General features: G+C 39.2%; 1 protein-coding gene across 5 annotated transcripts in view; it reads left to right on the top strand.

The window, feature by feature from the left end:
* Positions 1-20,906, top strand: part of lama2 (laminin, alpha 2) — a 385,009-nt gene that overhangs the window by 277,039 nt on the left and 87,064 nt on the right. For all 5 annotated transcript variants that reach the window (XM_087980433.1, XM_087980426.1, XM_087980423.1 and 2 more), the window contains 5 exons: positions 2,519-2,661; positions 10,175-10,273; positions 10,692-10,803; positions 14,792-14,954; positions 19,110-19,320. In XM_087980433.1, coding sequence (XP_087836559.1) covers positions 2,519-2,661; positions 10,175-10,273; positions 10,692-10,803; positions 14,792-14,954; positions 19,110-19,320 — 728 coding nt within the window. The remainder of the gene's footprint in view (positions 1-2,518; positions 2,662-10,174; positions 10,274-10,691; positions 10,804-14,791; positions 14,955-19,109; positions 19,321-20,906) is intronic.

The raw sequence follows: 20,906 nt of genomic DNA, 5'->3' as shown, positions 1-20,906 counted from the left end.
AATGCTAGAGTATCATCACATAACTTCCCTTAGGATTATTGAAAAGTCTCATTAATAATATATTCCCTTAAAAAAAAGATGCATTTCTAATTTGTGACTAATATCTGACCTGCTAAATAGTTATCCACGTACATTGCCAAAGGTAATTTTTCATCTATTGTCAATTTCATTGTCACTGCTCAGTGTAGGATTGAGTTTATTGTTCTAGTTGAATATTTTCCACCTTACTTTAGTTTATTTTCTCTCTCTGAGTTACTCTTTACACTAAAATTAATGACAAACTCCACAAAGATAGTCCCAAGAATCTATCACCTCAAGAAAAGTGATGTATTATTATGTTAGGCTTACTGATTTTGCCATGTTGAGCTAATTATATATTGATGGAGTTTTATTCATTCAGCAGTTGAATAATCAGTTCTCAGTCCCACTAATGATCTCTATATGATAAAACACTTGAAACTTGGCGGCATTGAAATAATGGTCTGACCTTTGCTTTCGGTAGCTTGTTTCTAATAAGCTGCAGTCATTTTCTATCTTGTACAAATTGCTAGTGGCATGAGTGCCTTATGTTTACAAAGTAAGTGGCACAATTAAATTTCTTAAATATATTTGGCCTTGTCGATGTAAAATTAAATTTAATGATCCTGCACCCCCAGCAGGGATCACTTTTCAAAGATAGTGAGAGCTGGAAGTAGAGCTAAATATCCATAAAGACGATTTTAAAAAATGCACTATATTTATGCATTGCTCCCGACAGGATCTGTGAAATCTTGAACTTACCTTCTAACATTTTCCTATATACTGCTTAACAGAAACTCAATGATTTTGATAACATGAAGTAGGGTAGGAGACATTGCACAACTGGGAAGCATATGCATGAATTGCTGTCTTAGGATTTGAGCCATGCTTTTGAAGTTTGCCTTTTGATTTGTTTTGAAGTGTCTGCAGTGCTTTAACATAGGGTTTAAGTTTCCTATTTTCACACTGATGAGTATCAGTTGTCAGCTTTGGAAAGTGCTAACATTTCACAGTTAGTTTTGAGGTTGGTTGTATCAGACGTTTGCCTTTCAGTTTGCATGAAATAAAGCAATGTTTAATTTTTTTGTGTGATCATCATAGCATTCATTAAGAAAGTTTATTATCATAGGAATGTTCTCAAATATGCTCGGGAGAAGAAATATTCCCCCAAAATAGAATCCAACTGTGGGCAGCTGCAGGTTGAGAGAAGGAGAAGCAAAGGAACTGATACAAAAGTAAGGTGAAAAGAAAAGGGAAGGAAATAAGGAAAGAAACCTATTGACAAGTCAAAATAGAAGAAGAGACAAAGAAGTTGCAGCCCGTAGTTTACTGTAGAAAGTATGTGATGTAGTACATCTTGAGAAACAGATCAAAGAGAAGAGGCTATGATTTCAAACTAAACATGAAATGGATGAATTAAAAGAAAAGACTTGAGTTGACAAGTGGCAAATAACATTCATGCCACATAATATGTCAAGCCATGATCATCTCCAATAAGAGATAATATGACCACTGATTCTTGACATTTGATGGTGTTACCAGCACTAAATCCCTCACCATCAATGTCCTGGGGATTGCCATTGACCAGAACCTCCACTGGATTCACCATATTAAAACTGTGGCTGCAAGAGCAGATCAAGCAATGAGTAATTCACCTCCTGATTCCTGAAAGCCTGTACACCATCTACAAGGTATGAGTCAGGACTGTGATGGAATACTCCTCACTTGCTCAAATGAGTGCAGTTCCAAGCTTAATTCCATCCAGGACAAAGCAGCCCACTTAATTGCACCACACCCACAAGCACCCACTCTCTCCACCATTGATATTCAGTAGCAGCAGGTGGTACTATCTATAAGATGCGCTGCAGAAATTCACCAAAGGTCCTTAGACAGCACCTTTCAAACTTACAGTCATTTCCATATAGAAGGACAAGGACAGCAGATACATGGGAACACCACCACTTGCAAGTTCCCCTCCAAGCCACCCGCCATCCTGACTTGGAAATATATTGCTGTTCCTTCACGGCTATCCATGCACACTACAAAACTGATAATGGTCATATTTCGGTAAATAGGGAATAAAAAAATACTCTTTTGATTCATAGCAATAAAGCCTTATTTTGTCATGTGGCACACAATGTGGAAAATATATATATATATTTATTCAGCAAAGTTGATCTAAAATTTGAGCATTTAATTGATGTTGTATATGAAAGTTTAATATTCTTGTACTTTATTACCATATGCAATAGTAACAATGGTACAATATTACAATAATAATTTGCTGTATGATGCTTTGAAATATATTCAAGACTGCAATCTATATTAATTATACAACTTCACTGAAATCAGCCATTGTTCCATGAAATGTAGTGAAGGTTTGCTATATCAATGTGAAACAGTGTGCATTTGAATTGATTATTGAGATTCTAATACATATTTATTTATTGTTGTTTGCTGATAGTCTAACTAGTTTTGTATTGAATAAATTTTACACCAGCTTGTGATGATGAATGCACTGGACTCCTGCTGAATGACCTTGAACAACTTAATCAGCTAATTACCAGGCTGAATCTCTCAGGACCCCTCCCCCCACCTTATAAAGTGCTTTATAGATATGAAAATATATCTCAGGAATTGAAGGCAAGTACATATTTTTTGTTTCAAAGTAGTTTTCCAAAATATATTAATAAAATAGATGAGAAAGAATAATCAAGACAAGTAGTCATTGTATTGAAAATATTAACTTGCTGTTTTTAATTTTGATGATATTACATCAGTTTTTTTATTACTTAGAGTCATAGAGATGTACAGCACAGAAACATACCCTACAGCCCAACTCGTCCATGCTGACCAGATATCCTAAACTAACCTAGTCCCATTTGCTAGCACTTGGCCCATATCCCTCTAAACCCTTTCTATTCATATACCCATCCAGATTCCTTTTAAATGCTGCAATTGTACCAACCTCCACCACTTCCTCTGGCAGCTCATTCCACACACGCACCACGCTCTGAGTGAAAAAGTTGCCCCTTTTGTCTCTTTTATATCTTTCCCCTCTCACCCTAAACCTATCCCTTCTAGGTCTGGACTCCCTCACCTGAGGAAAAGACTTTGCCTATTTATCCTATCCAAGCCTCTCATGATTTTGTAAACCTCTATAAGATCATCCCTCTGCCACTATTGCTCCAGGGAAAACAGCCCCAGCCTGTTCAGCCTCTCCCTATAGCTCAAATCCTCCAACCCTGGCAACATTCTTGTAAATCTTTTCTGAACCCTTTCAAGTTTCACAACATCCTTCCAAGACCAGAAATGCAAAAGTGGCCTAACCAATGTCCCGTAGAGCCACAACATGATCTCCTAACTCCTATACCCAATCCTTTGACCAATAAAGGAAAGCATACCAAAGCCTTCTTCACTGTCCTACCTGCGACTCTACTTTCAAGGAGCTATGAACCTGTACTCCAAGGTCTCTTTGTTCAGCAACGCTCCCTAGAAGCTCACCATGACATGTATAAGTCCTGTTCTGATTTACTTTTCCAAAATGCAGCACCTCGCATTTAGCTAAGTTAAATTCCATCTGCCACTCCTCAGTCCATTGGCCTATCTGATCAAGATCCCATTGTATTCTGAGGTAACCTTCTTCGCTGTCCACTACACCTCCGATTTTGGTGTCATCTGCAAATTTACTAACTATCCCTCCTATGTTCATTTCCAAATCATTTATACAAATGATGAAAAGTAGTAGACCCAGCACCGATCCTGGTGGCACTTCACCGATCACAGGCCTCAGTCTGAAAAGCAACCCTCCACCACCACCCTCTGTCTTCTACCTTTGAGTCAGTTCTGTATTCAAATGGCTAGTTCGCCCTGTATTCCATGAGATCCAACCTTGCGAACCAGTCTCCCATGAGGAACCTTTTCAAATGCTTTACTGCAGTCCATATAGATCACGTCAAGTGCTCAGTTCTCATCAATTCTTTTTGTTACTTCTTCAAAAAACTCAATCAAGTTCATGAGACATGATTTCCCAGGCACAAAATCATGCTGACTATCCCTAATCTGTCCTCACCTTTACAAATACATTTCAGTCGTGTCCCTTAGGATTCCCTCCAACATGATCACAGTAGCGGGAAGGAGGCACAAATTTATTAAGTGGAACTAGGGTCTGCATGCTGGTCGGAGTGATCTCCTTGGAGCCATGTCCCTGTGATGCCCACCATGTCATAGCTGCCAATTTTGATCTGCGCCACAAGCTCATTTACCCTATTTCTTATACTGTGTGCATTCAGATATAACACCTTCAGTCCTGTATTAACTGACCCTCTTCTCATTGTTATTTATCCAGTGTCCTCAAGTTTGATTGCTAACCTTTTCCATACACTCTGTCCTATTTGTGTCTGTGCTGGAGATTTTAATAATCTCTCTGAGTTCTGCTCTCTTACCTCCTCCTTCAATTCGTATTTTCTAATTTCCCCGATAACTAAGCTCTTGCTCCCCCCACCACCTCATTTAGTTTAAAGCCCTGTCTACAGCCCTAATTAATGCCATTCGCTCGGACTCTGGTCCAAATTCCTTGTATATTCATGATTATTCTGCAAATGGTATTGAATTGCAGAATTGTATCTAATGTTAGATCCTACGTTGAGTTTTACATGTGCAGAATGGTTGGGTGTAGGCAGTACCTTGTACGAACATCTGAAGGGAAATGTTTTTTGATATGATCCATCAGTCTTTGGGATGTACAACCTGCAAGTCAGGCATCACATGAGTACTCAAACTGTTATACCACATTAATTATTTGTGTCAACGGCAGAATATATTTTTGGTTCCACAGCAGCATCCTATTAGTGGCAAACACCATTTTGGTGGATGAGCAAATTGTAAAGCATTTTTCTTCTGTTGATGTAACCAACAAATTGTAAATATTTTGAGCTAAATGCAAATTACAATTTTGGATTAATTGAACCTTTGTAAGGCTAAGAGTCACAGGAAAGTCTAATTTTCAAAAACCAAAGGAGAAATATAGGCATGTAACTTACTGAAAGATTAAGAGTTTGAATAGGCACTGTTATGACCAGGTGAGGAGGGGAAATTGGATCTTTTTTAACCCTCTCAGACAGTTGCAAGTAAAAATTGAAGCACATAACTAACAGGATCAAAATGAAAAAGCCAAGTTACAAGGATTTCTTGAGTGTAAGAAAGAAGAAGTTTATTGCTAATGATGAACAAAGTGAAAACACAACATCAAAGATATACCCAAATGCATGTAATATAAAGGCGAATAATTTGTTATTGACAGGATGAATAGGTTATATCTTTTTTAAAAAGAAATGTTTGATTTGAACGTAGGACCAGTTGTTTAATTGTTGACTCATGTTCTGAAGTAGTAGATCTTGAGGTCTTGGTGAATGGTTATAGTCCAAAGTCTTCCTCAAAGAGAGGTGATGGTCTAGTGGTATTGTTGCTGGGCTATTAATCCAGATAGTAATATTTTGGGGACCCGGCTTCAAATCCTGCCATGGCAGATGGTGGGTTTTGAATTCAATAAAAATCTGGAGTTAAGAGTCTAATGACCATGAACCCATTGTTGATTATTGAAAACAAAAAACTACCTAGTTCACGAATGTTCTTTGGAGAAGGAAATTGTTATCCCTGCCTATTTGGTCTTCGTGTGATTCCAGACTCACAACAATGTGAGCTCCTCGGATGCTGCCTGAACTGCTGTGCTCTTCCAGCACCACTAATCCAAAATCTGGTTTCCAGCATCTGCAGTCATTGTTTTTATCATAGCAATGTGGTTGGCTCTTAACTGCCCTCCAGGATAGGCTAGGGTGGCCTTGCCAGCAACATCCACATCCTGTGAATAACTACTCTAAGAAGTTGCTTTTTCATTAAACATTGACTTCAAGATTTGTAGAGATATAGAACAAGAAAGAGGTCCATCTTCTTCTTGTTATCATTTCATTTTCATTTTCTCTCTGCCTTGCTGTTCAAAGCAACTATCGATCTCTGTATATTCCCGAGTCCACTCCATTGTCCTTTCAAGTTGAATGCTCTATATGTAAGCTTTCAGCTCCCAATATTTGAACAATTTACAAAGAAGCAAGAGATACAAATTTCTTCACTGACTTAATTGTCTGGTTTCCTTGTCCTTGGATGATTTCATAATTTTAGTGTGGCACGTTTAGTATATTTAATACTGTGTCACCCAGTTTGCCTCAATCTGTGGTTAGATATTCACAGCAGCTATTTAAAGTCAGTATTTGTTCTTGTTAAAGATCAGGTATTGGCTATTAAAAATGAGATTCCTGATGAAGGGCTTATGCTTGAAATGTCAATTCTCTTGTTTCTTGGATGCTGCCTGACCTGCTGTGCTTTTCTAGCACCACACTCTCAACTCTGATCTTCAGCATCTGCAGTCCTCACTTTCTACTGTTAAAACTGAGATGACAGAAGTTGAATGTTGGTAGTCCACGTTCACCATTATCATAACATAACACCTATTATCTTGAATGTAAAATTAAATAACATTTAAGGGTCTAATTCCAGCACTACTGGATGAACTCACTTGAAAGCAAACTTATCGATTTGGGGCACACTGAAAAGCAAAATGAGTGCTGGCTGCCTGTCAATTGGAGATGGGAAGCCTTTGTACCTGCCACTGGAAGTCACCCCTCCAAAAACCACTGATTTCTTGGCTTTAGGGTTTTCTCTTCCACCAACAGTCACAGCATTTTCTGTAGCACTATCGATGGCAGGGGCTGCCGGTCCCCATTAGCGTTCCTGGGAAACTAATTCCCATATACTTAAATATGTTTTGATGTTATAGTTGTGATGTTAATGAAGATTGTTTTAAGTATATACTACAATGAATTGCCTACATTTCTTTGACATCAAAAGAGCGGTATTGTGAACTAGTAATTCCTAATGTCCTGACAACAGAGATCCAATTCTCACCATGACCACTGTTGCAATTTAAATTGAATTGATAACATTTGGGATTAAAAATTCATCTCAATAATGGCAACCAATGAACCATCATTGATGGTTGTAAAAACTCATGTGGTCCACTATTGTACTTCAGGGGAGGAAATCTGCCATCCTTATCGTGTCTGGCCTATATGTGACTCCAGACCTACAGTAACGCGCTCCTCAATCTTAACCATTCTCTGGGCAATTAGGGATGGACAATGAATGCTGATCCAGCAAGCAAAACCTGCACTGATTAAGAAAAACAAATTTAGCTTTAGGGGTCCTGCCCACACCTCAGCTTGGTACGGCAACTGTTCTGCTCAGGACCATAAGAAACTACAGGAAGTTGTGAACACAGCCCAGTATATCATGCAAGCCAACGTTCCATCCATTAACTCCATCTGTACTTATTGCTGCCTCGGGAAGACAGCTAACATCACCAAAGATCCTTCCCACCTAATTATAATAATTTCCAACCTCTTCCATCGGGCAGATGATACAAAAACTTAAAACACGTGCCAAGAAGCTTATTCCCTGCAGTTATTAGACTTCTCAATGGACCTCTTAAATTTTAAATTTAGTATTGACCTTGCAATATGTGCACCTTTTTTGCAGCTGTAGCATTTTATTCTTTGCTCTGTTCTATTACCCTAATGCACTTTGTATAGTATGATCTGCCTGTACTACATGCAAAACAAACCTTTTCACTGTACCTAAGTACATGTGATAATTAAAAATAAAATCAAATCAAAGTGATTGGTAGTTGAAAGCTTCATCCGATTCATTAAAGTTAGTTGAGTGTCTTTTTAATCAGAAAACTGTTTTCTGCTGTTATTATTTATTTATATCACTGTTTCTCCATTACTGATCAGGCAGTAGTGGTTTTTTCCTCAACCTGCCATTTTCTGCTAGTTTTTGCAAGAATGAATATTCTATCAGGTGTTGCCAATGACTGTCATGTGTCTAGAAAAGAATAAAGAAAACAGAGGGAAGAAATACTCAGTGGTCTGGCAGTAGATCTTTGCTCTGAATGTGAATAGTACAAGTCAGGTAATCTCTTGGTTCAGCAGACCCACCTTGGAGAAAAGTGCACATCACACTCAGGAAGGAGACATGGATGCAGGATGGAGACAGGTCTAACATCTCAGGCAGGCATTAGAAGCACCCAGAGGGGCTACTGACTGCTGACATGGGCTGTTTAAAAATCCTGCCTTGATTCCTGACTGGGATTTTATCACAGTTGTTTATTTTTAAACAGTCACTGTTTTACTATGTCTATTACAGTTTTCACAATAATTAAAGAAAAGAATGCCAGTTGAATATACTGTATTTATATCTCCTCAATTACTTAATTTCTATAAAAATAAACATTTGTATTCATAATGGCCCATCAATGATAGTTAACCTTTTAATAGTGTTTCTGCAATGTCCATCAAATTGTGAACTTACAGCCTTCCTTGCACTCAACTGCAATATTGATTGGTTGTGGAAAGCATTCAATCGTTATGAATACTATGTTAATATTATTTAGAATTATTGCAATAAACAGCTGTGGAAGTAGAACAGATTTCTTTCAACTCTCAAAGATCGACAAACTATTTTATTCAAACTTCAAGAGAAGGACAATTGAAAGTTTAACAGAGCTAGGACTTCAAATATCTTGCCTACCCTTCAAAAGCGTTTACAACTTCTCTAGAAATTCATAAAGGAGTCAACAGCACTTTTGCCATTTTGCAATCCAAAGTACACAGTCTCATTAATGATTCATTATTTATTTATTAACATGCATAAAACTACAAAGGTTTCCAATAGTGAAACGCTCACATCCAAACAGGAAAGACCTCTATTAATATACAGGTGATGCTAGCACGACTTTAAAGAATTCAATGAGCAGACAATCATCATGATGAGCCAACACCATGACCATCTCCTCCTCCCCTTTCCTCATAATGTTACTTGTCTGCTGTTACATTTACTTTTTGATCCTCACAGGTGCCTACCAGATGTTACCTCTTGATCTTCGTATGCTTATTTTCCCCAAATTGAATGCTTCAACCTTGTACCTGTGCACTGTGCATTGCTCCTGTGATCCGCTAGCTTTTGTTCTTCCCTGATGACTTGAACATGGACAGAAATCAGTAGCACTCTGCTGGTCCAAGCCTGGGAACCCAGCCCCTGCTGTGAGAATACTTGAGACTTGGACTCTGACAATTGGACTTTGACATACCCCTATCCTGAAGTGCCCTGTGAAGCCAACTGTAGGGTCTCAGTGGTTTCTTGCACAGAGAAAGACACATGTTACCATGAGCAATGCAACAGATTGCTTTTAAGAAACAATAAAATGTGATGTCACTGTTGGACAGAGATGCAACATGTTGTCCACTGAATGATTTTACGAAACAGAAAGAAGAGGTTGAAGCTAACATATATTTTGTTGTGATGCCCAGAGATGACATTTCAACACCATTCACTACTCATTCACAGCTAAATTTCCAGATTCCACTATTGACCCTACCCAATAGCACATCTAAGTAGTCTTCAGTGCACAGCAAGTTTTCTCAATGTTTCCATTGTCCCAGAAAAATCCAATTTTACTCAAATCAACAAGCAGCTTTTTCAGAACTGCTGCAATATGATTGTGCTTTTGAAATGTACATTCTCAGAAGTTAATTTTGTCTTTGGATGTGTATATATGGCAGATTAAATAGATTCAGCTGTCTTTCTTTTATATTGACTTCTAAATATAAAACCTAAAAGTGATTAAATTGCTTTGTGATTTTTCTTGAATTATGGACTATGGTCTGGAAAAATCAATTGAAGCCTCATTCCTGATGAAGGGCTTCTGCCCGCAACATCGATTCTTTTTCTCCTTGGATGCTGCCTGACCTGCTGTGCTTTTCCAGCACTACATTCTTGACCCTGATCTCCAGTATCTGCAGTCCTCACTTCCTCCTATTTAAAAAAAAATGCCATTCATTGTAGCTGGCAGAATACTAAAGAAGAATTGGGGTTTGACATTTGATAACTTTAGTGTTTACAGTCAATATGAGTTCATAATCTCTTGTATACTAATTGTATTTAATGAATAAAGATGCTAACTCATTTATAATATAGTTTCAATGTTTTTTGTACTTAATATGAATGCCTCCTATAATTTGTGAACCTGTCCCTGTATCTGCAGTACCTCATGTCGCCCCAGAGAGCACCAGAGAGACTTCTACAGCTTGCTGATAGTAACCTGGACACGTTAATCACAGAGATGGATGAGCTACTGAATAGAGTAAGGGACAATATAGTATTATGAATTTAACATCAAAATAGAGCTGAAATTTCTGTTTGTTTTCAGCACATACAATGTGATCTGTTAAGATTCAGAGCTGATTTATTTAATTTTTTAAATATTATGTGACATAACATTGAAATAAATATTTGCATTAGCAATCAGTCTATACAGTATTAGTTTTTTTTAAAAGCCTTCAATAAATAAAAATTAAGACTAAATATATAAGCTGACTGAAAATTACTTTTGCAATCATCTCAAGGTTTTAACAGAGAGCTAAAGCATCTTCGAATTCTTATAGCTTTCTGAATAAATTCTACATTTGACAAGTAAATTTACAAATTAAAATAACATTACTCATATACCTTTTTGTTAGCCAAATCATTTATTAACTAAATTATTTTTATTTTAAAATTAGACAACAAAAGTTTCAGGAGATGGTGAACAAACTGATAAGGACACAGAAAAGACTGACAAACGAGCAAAGGAGTTAGAAAAATCCATTAGATATACTATGTTGGCTACCCAAGGTAAAAATCAACTCATTTGTATAAATATAATTAGGTTGCATTTTCAAGGTCAGTTCTGGAGTTCAATTATTGTGAGTCAGCGTCTTTGACAGTGTTTTAGCTTAACGAAATACGATCGGGACCAATGGCCGATATTTTTGTGAGGTCGGGATGATTCAAAAGGCTTTTGAAGATGACAGGTGATACTTCAGTCTGAGTTTTAAATCCCAGTTTCCATTCCCAGCAATTTTGGGACAAGAATGCAGGTAATGAGCCTGCACACTGCCCCACTGACCCAGCTGGCTCCATTCAGCGTTACACTCCAGCAATGTTCATGGGAAATGGGCAGCTTCTTCAAGTCTCATGGTTCATAGCTCCTGGGAAGATTCATGAATCGTAGCCTGGACTGCAAAATCTTTTAACAGATAACTATATTACCAAAATGTACAGCATGGAAATAAACACTTTGGTCCAACTCGTCCATGCCGACCAGATATCCTAACTAATCTAGTCCCATTTGCAAACACTTGGCCCATATCCCTCTAAACCCTTCCTATTCATATACCCATCCAGATGCCTTTTAAAAGTTGTAATTGTACCAATCTCCACCACATTCTCTGGCAGCGTGTTCCATACACGCACCACCCTCTGTGTGAAAAAGTTGCCCCTTCGGTCTCTTTTAAAACTTTCCCCTCTCATCCTTAACCTGTGCCCTCTAGTTCTGGACACCCCCACTCCAGGGAAAATACTTCGTCTATTTATCCTATCCATGCTCCTCATGGTTTTATAAACCTCTATAAGGTCACCCCTCAGCCTCCGACGCCCCAGGGAAAACAGCCCTGGCCTGTTCAGCCTCTCCCTGTAGCTCGATTCCTCCAACCCTGGCAACATCCTTGTAGATCTTTTCTGAACCCTTTCAAGTTTCACAACATCTTTCCAATAGGAAGGAGACCAGAATTGCACGCAATATTCCAAAGGTGGCCTAACCAATGTCCTGTACAGCTGCAAATGACTTTTCAATTCCTATATTCAGTGCTCTGACTATTAAAGGAAAGCATACCAAATGCCATCCTCACTATCCTATCTACCTTCAACTCTGCTTTCAAGGAACTATGAACCCGCACTCCAAGGTCTCTTTGTTCAGCAACACTCCCCAGGACCTTACCATTAAATGGATAAGTCCTGCCCTATTTGCCTTTCCAAAATGCAGCACCTCATATTAATCTAAATTAAACTCCATCTGTCACTCCTCAGCCCATTGGCCCCTCTGATCAAGATCCCATTGTACTTTGAGGTAACCTTCTTTGCTGTCCATTACATCTCCAATTTTGGTGTTATCTGCAAACTTACTAACAAGCCTGCTATGTTCACATCCAAATCATTTATATAAATGATGAAAAGCAGTGGACCCAGCACCGATCCTTGTGGCACACCACTTGTCACAGGCCTCCAGTCTGTAAAACAACTCTCCACCACTGCCCTCTGTTCATTTGTTCACAAAATGTGTACATTGCTAGCTAGACAGTATTTATTGCCCATCTCTTTTCTTTCATGTTTGTTTTTGAATTGATGGCATCACTGGCTTGGTGAGCATTTATTGTCCAACTCTAATTGCCCTTGAGAAGCCATTTTCTTAGCTGCACCCACAGTGTTATTGGGAAGGAAGTTCCATGATGACCTGTCAACAGTGATGAAATGGCAATATAGTTCAAGGTCACAGTGACGTATGTCTTAGAAGAGAGCTTGGTGGAGTTTCCAAAATTATCTGCTGCTCTTGTCTATCTAGTTGGTTGAGCTTATGCGTTTTGAAAATGCTGTTGAAGGAGCCTTGGTGAATTGCTTAAGTTTAAGCTGTCTTCCCTATTTGGGAGAAACAGATAGTCAGAAATCTGTTTTTTTCAGGTTGCCTCATCATAAAAGCCTGGCTGAATTCACTAATGGAATCGGTTCAATGAGGGCCTGTTCAAACTGTTTGTGGAAAAATGTATACCTTAACATCTTTATAAAGTTGTAATAAGTTATTTTTTCTTTGTACTGGTATTTTAATATGTGTTTTGTTTATTTGGGAAAGATTTAAGGGTGTAGAGTACAGTGCACTTTTATAAGGCTGTAAGAGTAGGAGTTTTGTTTTTCAGAAGAGATTGTTTTGGTTCTTTCTCATCAACATTTCAAACCTTGACCACAGTTATACAGCTCATTGTTTCTGAACATACTGAATACTGGACACATAGGGATGGAGGATGCATGGGAAGGCCATAGGGTTGCCCAAAGGCCTGTGGAAGGGCCATGACTATTAACATTTGGCATTTATTTCATTTTCAGTTTGCCTCTGTCCCATATTTATGTCACTATGACCATTTTATTAAAAAAAGAGTTTGTGTGAGATGCTGTTTCTACCCTGTTCCACCAGCCAAAATTTATATGTGAATCCTGATGCAGATTTCCAACATATATCACCACCTTTTCTTAGAATAATATGGTTATTTTGAAAGAAAGTTAGCCCATGTATCTGTTACCAATTTGGCAAAAGCAATTTTTTCCAATACGAGATTTGAGGATTCTAGAAATTCTCAAGCCAGTGGAAAAACATGAGAATGATATAGTTTTGTATAATTATTGCTTCAGGTTTGAGTTTCACAATGTCCTAGCATTAAGAAGTAAAATCATTAAACATTTAATGTTTTATTGTTAGATAGAATCAGTTAGAAATCAATAAGTATGAACTCAGCTGTACTGTGTTTAGAATTAAATATAAATAAAAATGTTGAGCCCAAATTTACAACTTTATGCTGCCTGTACCAGCATTGGTCACTGGAGCGACCATTAAGAATTCAGAAATGCACAGCTTGTAATTTTCCATGTAATAAAATTGACCAACAAACTACCATGTGTGAACATTTCTGTTGTGTGCTGTTGTCATGCCAGTCTGAGATCATAGGTTTGTGTAATGATCTCTGCTGGGGCACATCTAAGATGGCAGCAGGGATGCCAGTGTCTGGCTCTCAGAGTGGGGTTCAGCTGCATTCACACAGCTTCATCGTTGTCTTTCTGGCTCTATAGCTCAGTCACATTTATTTTGGTTTTTGTTGCCCTGGGGCCTCCTGATGTCCTTCTGTGGGAGGCCCCAGGGTCCTATGTATCTCCATCCCCGCTCCATCTTGGGTGATAGCATTGGAAAAGGAGAGGCCCCCATCAGTTGATGTCCAGCATCGGAGGAGCTGCGCGACCCACACAAAGTGTCTGTCTCCAACTCTGAGGCAGCGGGCACAGAAGTGATAGTGTTGGTGGTAGCAGAAAAGCATTGCATTGCCAGGACAGCGGGGATGATGTCAGATAGCCCAACTGAAGGGGCAAAGAGGGTGAAGTCTACCGAAAGGGAAAGATAACCTTTTGAAGATATTTCAGATTTAGTAATATCAATTTAATATCAATTTTCAGTATTTTACTATTTGTTCAATTTATTCAGTAATTTATTCTGTAATCCAAGATGGCTCTGGAATGTGGTGGCATTATTCACTTTTCACTGTACAAGTGAAAATATTAAATAAATCTAAATCAATCTCAACCTAAACTCAGGCACAGTTGGTAAATAAGCTCAGATGATTGTGTGCTCAAATACATAGTCAAGGTTACCTAGATAATGTAGTATTGAGGGAGCATTTCATTGTTAAAAGGCTGCTTTTCTGATGAGGTTAAACCAGGGCCAATTTTTTTTCCCGTTTTAGTGTTGTTGACAAATGATAAAGATTCTACATGCAATTCAAGAGGAGCAGAGAGTTCTCTTCATTTCTGCCAATGTCAAAAACAAATGAAGTGGTTATTCATCTTGCATTTTTTGACGTATGCAAAATGACACCAATACAATCAGAACTGCTTTCCAATGAGATTCATTTATGTGAAGTTGCACATTTCTGAGAGATGTTATAATGAAAGCAATGTATAAATGATAGTCTCCAACTCAATTTTGAATCATGAAATTTCAATAAAGTCCTTTTCTTTGTCTTCCCAGATTTAAAAGAAAAAGCTAAAAAATTAAATGAAACCCTTCGAATCAAGGATGGGGTCACAGACAGAAATCTACAGCATATTCAGCAAGATATTGAAAAGATGATAGCAGAGATGCGTGGCAGATCATTTGATAAACATGAGGAAATGGTTGAAGATGAACTCGAGTACGTAGTTTGAGTCTTTGTGTTTTTTTAATGTACTCTAACCTCAGTTCAATTTTGTTTAATGAGAACTCAAGACATGATTAGTAAACTCAAGATTTCCATAACAATCATTTTTATATCGATTTAATTAAAATGGTGAAGGCAAATTGCAAATCCTAGAGGGGAAGAGAGGAAGTGAGTCATTGGGATAAGCAAAAGACCAGCAAAAACACATCAAACAGATGAAATGAGGAGTTTTTATAAGGCTCTAGAGAAAATCAAAGCAGCTGAGGCAGAATAAAACAACATTTCTTTAAGAACACAACAGCAAGGGGATTGTTTAGGAGAGGTGTGAACCATAAAATAAGCAAAAAGACTGGCAACTGCAGACAAGCAGAAAATACTTAATATTCTGAGTGATTCCTTCCTGAAATGGATTCAAAGCAGAAGCCATGAGCAACATATTATTTAAAACAATGTTAACTAAGGTGATGGAAATCCAAGACAGGCTTAAAGGATTGAAAATAAATCTTCAAAAATAAATGTTATTTATCCCAGATTACTGAGAGTGTTAGGGAGAAATATGTGAGCTGAGTCAATAGATTGGAAAAGGATAAGTGGTTGTAAAATAATAGATTCAGTTATCAGAAGAAAGTTTGAAGCTTGTACAAGAACAATCTAATAAATTGCCATCAGTATGGCTTTAGACAGGAAATTGCAGTCTGTCAAATTTCCTAAACTTTTCTCAGTGAATAGTACACGTCCTATGATTGCTGTCCCTCAAGTATTTGACAAAAATTCAACCTCAAGCTCCGTGACTTAAACTCAACTTGTGGTTTAGATAGATCATAGGAATTGATAAGAAACTAGCTGAAGCTTAAAAATCATTCCGTGCTTGTTGAGGAGTCATGTCTCCATTGGGGTAGTTTTGAATGCCAACACTCTGAATGATGACGTTTCTACAGCTAAATGCTTCAATTGCCTTTTTGTAGTTCTCTAAGGTCCAGATTGTAGTTTTAGGACAGAACAACATCCTCTGTCTGTCCAGTCTTCCATATGGTACTCTCAAAATTTCATCAACAAGGTACGTTTTAAATTATTTCAGGGGTGTTAGAATAAGTAGGAATGCTGGCACTCCAGGCTTTCCCTCTGTGTCCACTGTTATGGACCAGATCAAACCCCTTCAAAACATGTCAAGGAGATAGCTTAGAGATTAACTTTTTCATGTCTTTAAGGCAAGTGCCAAGCGTTGTGTTCCAAATGCAGTTCAAACTTGAAGCAAAACACACTTTATTCATTGTTGTGGTTCTGTTCGCCGAGCTGGAAGTTTTTGTTGCAAACGTTTCGTCCCCTGGCTAGGCGACATCATCAATGCTTGGGAGCCTCCTGCGAAGCGCTTCTTTGATGTTTCCTCCGGTGTTTATAGTGGTCTGTCCCTGCCGCTTCCGGTTGTCAGTTTCAGCTGTCCGCTGTAGTGGTTGGTATATTGTGTCCAGGTCGATGTGTTTGTTGATAGAATTTGTGGATGAATGCCATGCCTCTAGGAATTCCCTGGCTGTTCTCTGTCTGGCTTGCCCTATGATAGTAGTGTTGTCCCAGTCGAATTCATGTTGCTTGTTGTCTGCGTGTGTGGCTACTAAGGATAGCTGGTCGTGTCGTTTCGTGGCTAGTTGATGTTCATATATGCGGATTGTTAGCTGTCTTCCTGTTTGTCCTATATAGTGTTTTGTGCAGTCCTTGCATGGTATTTTGTACACTACATTAGTTTTGCTCATGTTGGGTATCGGGTCCTTCGTTCTGGTGAGTTGTTGTCTGAGCATGGCTATTGGTTTGTGTGCCGTTATGAGTCCTAGGGGTCGCAGTAGTCTGGCTGTCAGTTCCGAGATGCTCCTGATGTATGGTAGTGTGGCTAGTCCTTTTGGTTGTGGTATGTCCTCGTTCCGTGGTCTTTCTCTTAGGCATCTGATGATGAAGTTGCGCGGGTATCCGTTTTTGGCGAATACCTTGTATAGGTGTTCCTCTTCTTCTTTTTGCAGTTCCGGTGTACTACAGTGTGTTGTGGCCCTTTTGAATAGTGTCCTGATGCAGCTTCGTTTGTGTGTGTTGGGGTGGTTACTTTCATAGTTTAGGACTTGGTCTGTGTGTGTGGCTTTCCTGTATACCCTTGTAGTGAATTCTCTGTTCGGTGTTCTCTGTACCATCACGTCTAGGAATGGGAGTTGACTATCCTTTTCTTCTTCTCTCATGAATCGGATTCCTGTGAGTGTGGCGTTGATGATCCGGTGTGTTTTTTCTATTTCCGTGTTTTTAATGATTACAAACGTGTCATCGACATATCTGACCCAGAGTTTGGGTTGAATTTGTGGTAGGACTGTTTGTTCTAACCTTTGCATAACAGCCTCTGCTATGAGTCCCGAGATTGATGATCCCATGGGTGTTCCGTTGATTTGTTCGTACATCTGGTTGTTGAATGTGAAGTGTGTTGTGAGGCACAAGCCCAGTAGTTTAAGTATGCCGTCTTTGTTGATAGGTTCAGCGTCCTGTTTTCTGTTCTGTATGTCCAGTAGGTTGGCTATTGTTTCTCTGGCTAAGGTTTTGTCAATCGAAGTGAACAGTGCCGTCACGTCGAATGATATCATGGTTTCTTAAAAACACGGAAATAGAAAAAACACACCGGATCATCAACGCCACACTCACAGGAATCCGATTCACGAGAGAAGAAGAAAAGGATAGCCAACTCCCATTCCTAGACGTGATGGTACAGAGAACACCGAACGGAGAATTCACTACAAGGGTATACAGGAAAGCCACACACACAGACCAAGTCCTAAACTATGAAAGTAACCACTCCAACACACACAAACGAAGCTGCATCAGGACACTATTCAAAAGGGCCACAACACACTGTAGTACACCAGAACTGCAAAAAGAAGAAGAGGAACACCTATACAAGGTATTCGCCAAAAACGGATACCCGCGCAACTTCATCAACAGATGCCTAAGAGAAAGACCACGGAACGAGGACATACCACAACCAAAAGGACTAGCCATACTACCATACATCAGGAGCATCTTGGAACTGACAGCCAGACTACTGCGACCCCTAGGACTCATAACGGCACACAAACCAATAGCCATGCTCAGACAACAACTCACCAGAACGAAGGACCCGATACCCAACATGAGCAAGACGAATGTAGTGTACAAAATACCATGCACTAAACACTATATAGGACAAACAGGAAGACAGCTAACAATCTGCATACATGAACATCAACTAGCCACGAAACGACACGACCAGCTATCCTTAGTAGCCACACACGCAGACAACAAGCAACATGAATTCGACTGGGACAACACTACTATCATAGGGCAAGCCAGACAGAGAACAGCCAGGGAATTCCTAGAGGCATGGCATTCATCCACAAACTCCATCAACAAACACATCGACCTGGACACAATATACCAACCACTACAGCGGACAGCTGAAACTGACAACCGGAAGCGGCAGGGACAGACCACTATAAACACCGGAGGAAACATCAAAGAAGCGCTTCACAGGAGGCTCCCAAGCACTGATGATGTCGCCTAGCCAGGGGACGAAACGTTTGCAACAAAAACTTCCAGCTCGGCGAACAGAACCACAACAACGAGCACCTGAGCTACAAATCTTCGCACAAACTTTGAACACTTTATTCATACATTGCAGTTAAAATACAGAACAACAAAAAATAAAATAAACGAATTGGCTTAACTGTAAAACTCTAGCAACTTAATTAACAAAATAGTAAACTACTCATTAACCGTTCCAATATAAAACCATCCCATAAGCACACCCTTTGTCAAAGACAAATTCAGTAACATGGTAACATGCCTCACGTGCACTTCTAGCAGCAGGAAGAGAACCCAAGTTTTTCATTGTAGCAAAGAGAGAGGGATGTAGCAGCTTTCACAGCCTGATCAGTACTGAAAGCTAAAACTAAACCCCATCTCCCATCTCCGGAAAGTTTGATGCAACATAATATGGGCAGAGATATTACAAAGTGTCTTTGTATCTGGAAAAAAAAGTCCATACCCTGAGGGAAGGGTTATGAAAACCAGCCCTTATTGATTTATATTCTAAAGTAGAAACATTTTTCCATCATAATAATTCCTTAACTTTTTTTTTTACTTTAGCGCAGCCCGCACACTATTAGAGAGAGTGAAAAAGTTGTTCGACAATCCACATAAGAACACACAAGGGCTGAAGGATGAGGTTAAGGAGAAACTCGCTGATTACAAAAACAAATTCAATGAAGCACAGGAGCTACTGAAAGAAGCACAAGAAAAAATCAAGGAGACCAATCACTTGTCTGCTGTTAATCAGAGAAACATGACTGCATTGGAGGTAGACAATTATTACATTCAGCTGAGTTTCCTGAACCCATTTCACGAGTGCAATTTCATTGCATCCTTTTGCTACCTTCTCCAATCCTATCATTTCAACCAACGTTTTGGTAATTTTTTCTTACTGTCCATAGCTTGATATTCATACATACCATTACCTACCATGGCCTTCACCCCTCCTGAAAGCAACTACGGACAGTTTCTACATGAAAGGTGGTAACTAAGTGCACCTTTGAGACAATGGGTAGAAACTCCTGTGCCCATCCAGTATTTTTAGAAGGGCAGGCCAGAGAAATTAATTGAACAGGGGGCAAAGATTTAGTAGTTAAAGTTTTCCATTAAGTTTTCAGAACCTGTTAAACCAGTCCTCTGCCCATCCTGTGTGTTTGGGAAACTCTTTTACATTCATCAGCCTGTTGTGAATACTGTTTAACAGCCTGCTGGAATTACTTTCAAGGGTGCAATTTGGTTATGTAAAAGTGGGGAACAATGTGTTCACAAACCTGACTATATACATGAGGTAAATATCAGATAAGGTAGACCTTTTCTTCCAAGCTCTGGAGAGAATAAGATAGTTCCTTCAGTAAATTGAAGTAACTTGGTTCCTTCATAACCAAGTTGTTTGTGCAAATCCTTGCAGTGTAATGAGTGAAGGTTCAACGGGCCACCCAGCTCATGGGAAGACTTGCTTGTTGTAGTTAAACACTGACGGTGTATAGGAAGAAGGCTGATAGGGCCCTGTATCCCAAGCAAGGGAAGCCCACACTGATGGATGCTTCAGCTAACATCACTGGGGAAGACACATGGGGCTCAACAGAAAGGGAGTCTGAAATAAAAGAGGGCAATACTAAAGAGAAGACTCTCTTGAAAAGAGGCTTGACAGATAAGGTTGGACTGAGTAGAAAGGAACAGATGGGATGGAACTTAGACTGGATGAGTATTGCTGGACATTGGAAGGATCAGTAGGAACTGAGGTCCAGAAATTGAGAAACAGAGGGGAGAATCACACTGAAAGGGACAAGGAAGGGTAGGAGCTACGGATCTCATTGAGGAACACAATTGGTTAATCTTGGGAAGGGAAGACAAGTCTAAAGAGTGAAGGACATGGTGAGGCTGGGCATGGAGATTTAAGTGGGAATGAGAGTGGAGAAAGAACAATAAGTTTGGTGGAGACCCATGGTTATAAGGAGATTGAAGAAGGACAGAGGGAATCCCAGAGCAAAGAGAAGACCATCGTTAGTTCTGGGGAGAAAGAGGGTGAAAGAGTTGAAGGTAAGGTTTTAAAAGCATCATCTTTTTCAAAATTGTTTCCTAAAGATGGTCTGTCAAATAACGCACAGTGCAAGTAGGAGGGACTCCAGATTTGTTAGTATACATTCCTATACAATGCCAACATGTGCAACTGAGGCAATCAAAGCTGATCATGAACAATATACACCTGCCTTGGTGTCGTGGCAACTTTCTCAGGCTGACCTGATATAGGGATGTGTTGGTCTGGCAGGGAATGCCCTGAGATAACAATTCCCGGTTGCCTGTTTGTTGCTTCTCCTCCCTGTTGGCATACCAGGGCACTTCCCTCACCCATTG

The sequence above is a fragment of the Chiloscyllium plagiosum genome, unplaced genomic scaffold (genome assembly GCF_037043375.1).
Source record: "Chiloscyllium plagiosum isolate Xiang-an unplaced genomic scaffold, Cpla_swu_hap1 HiC_scaffold_3, whole genome shotgun sequence".
NCBI classification, from domain to species: domain Eukaryota; kingdom Metazoa; phylum Chordata; class Chondrichthyes; order Orectolobiformes; family Hemiscylliidae; genus Chiloscyllium; species Chiloscyllium plagiosum.
The sequence above is the reverse complement of the archived record's forward strand: the minus strand, read 5'-3'. Positions and strand labels throughout refer to the sequence as shown.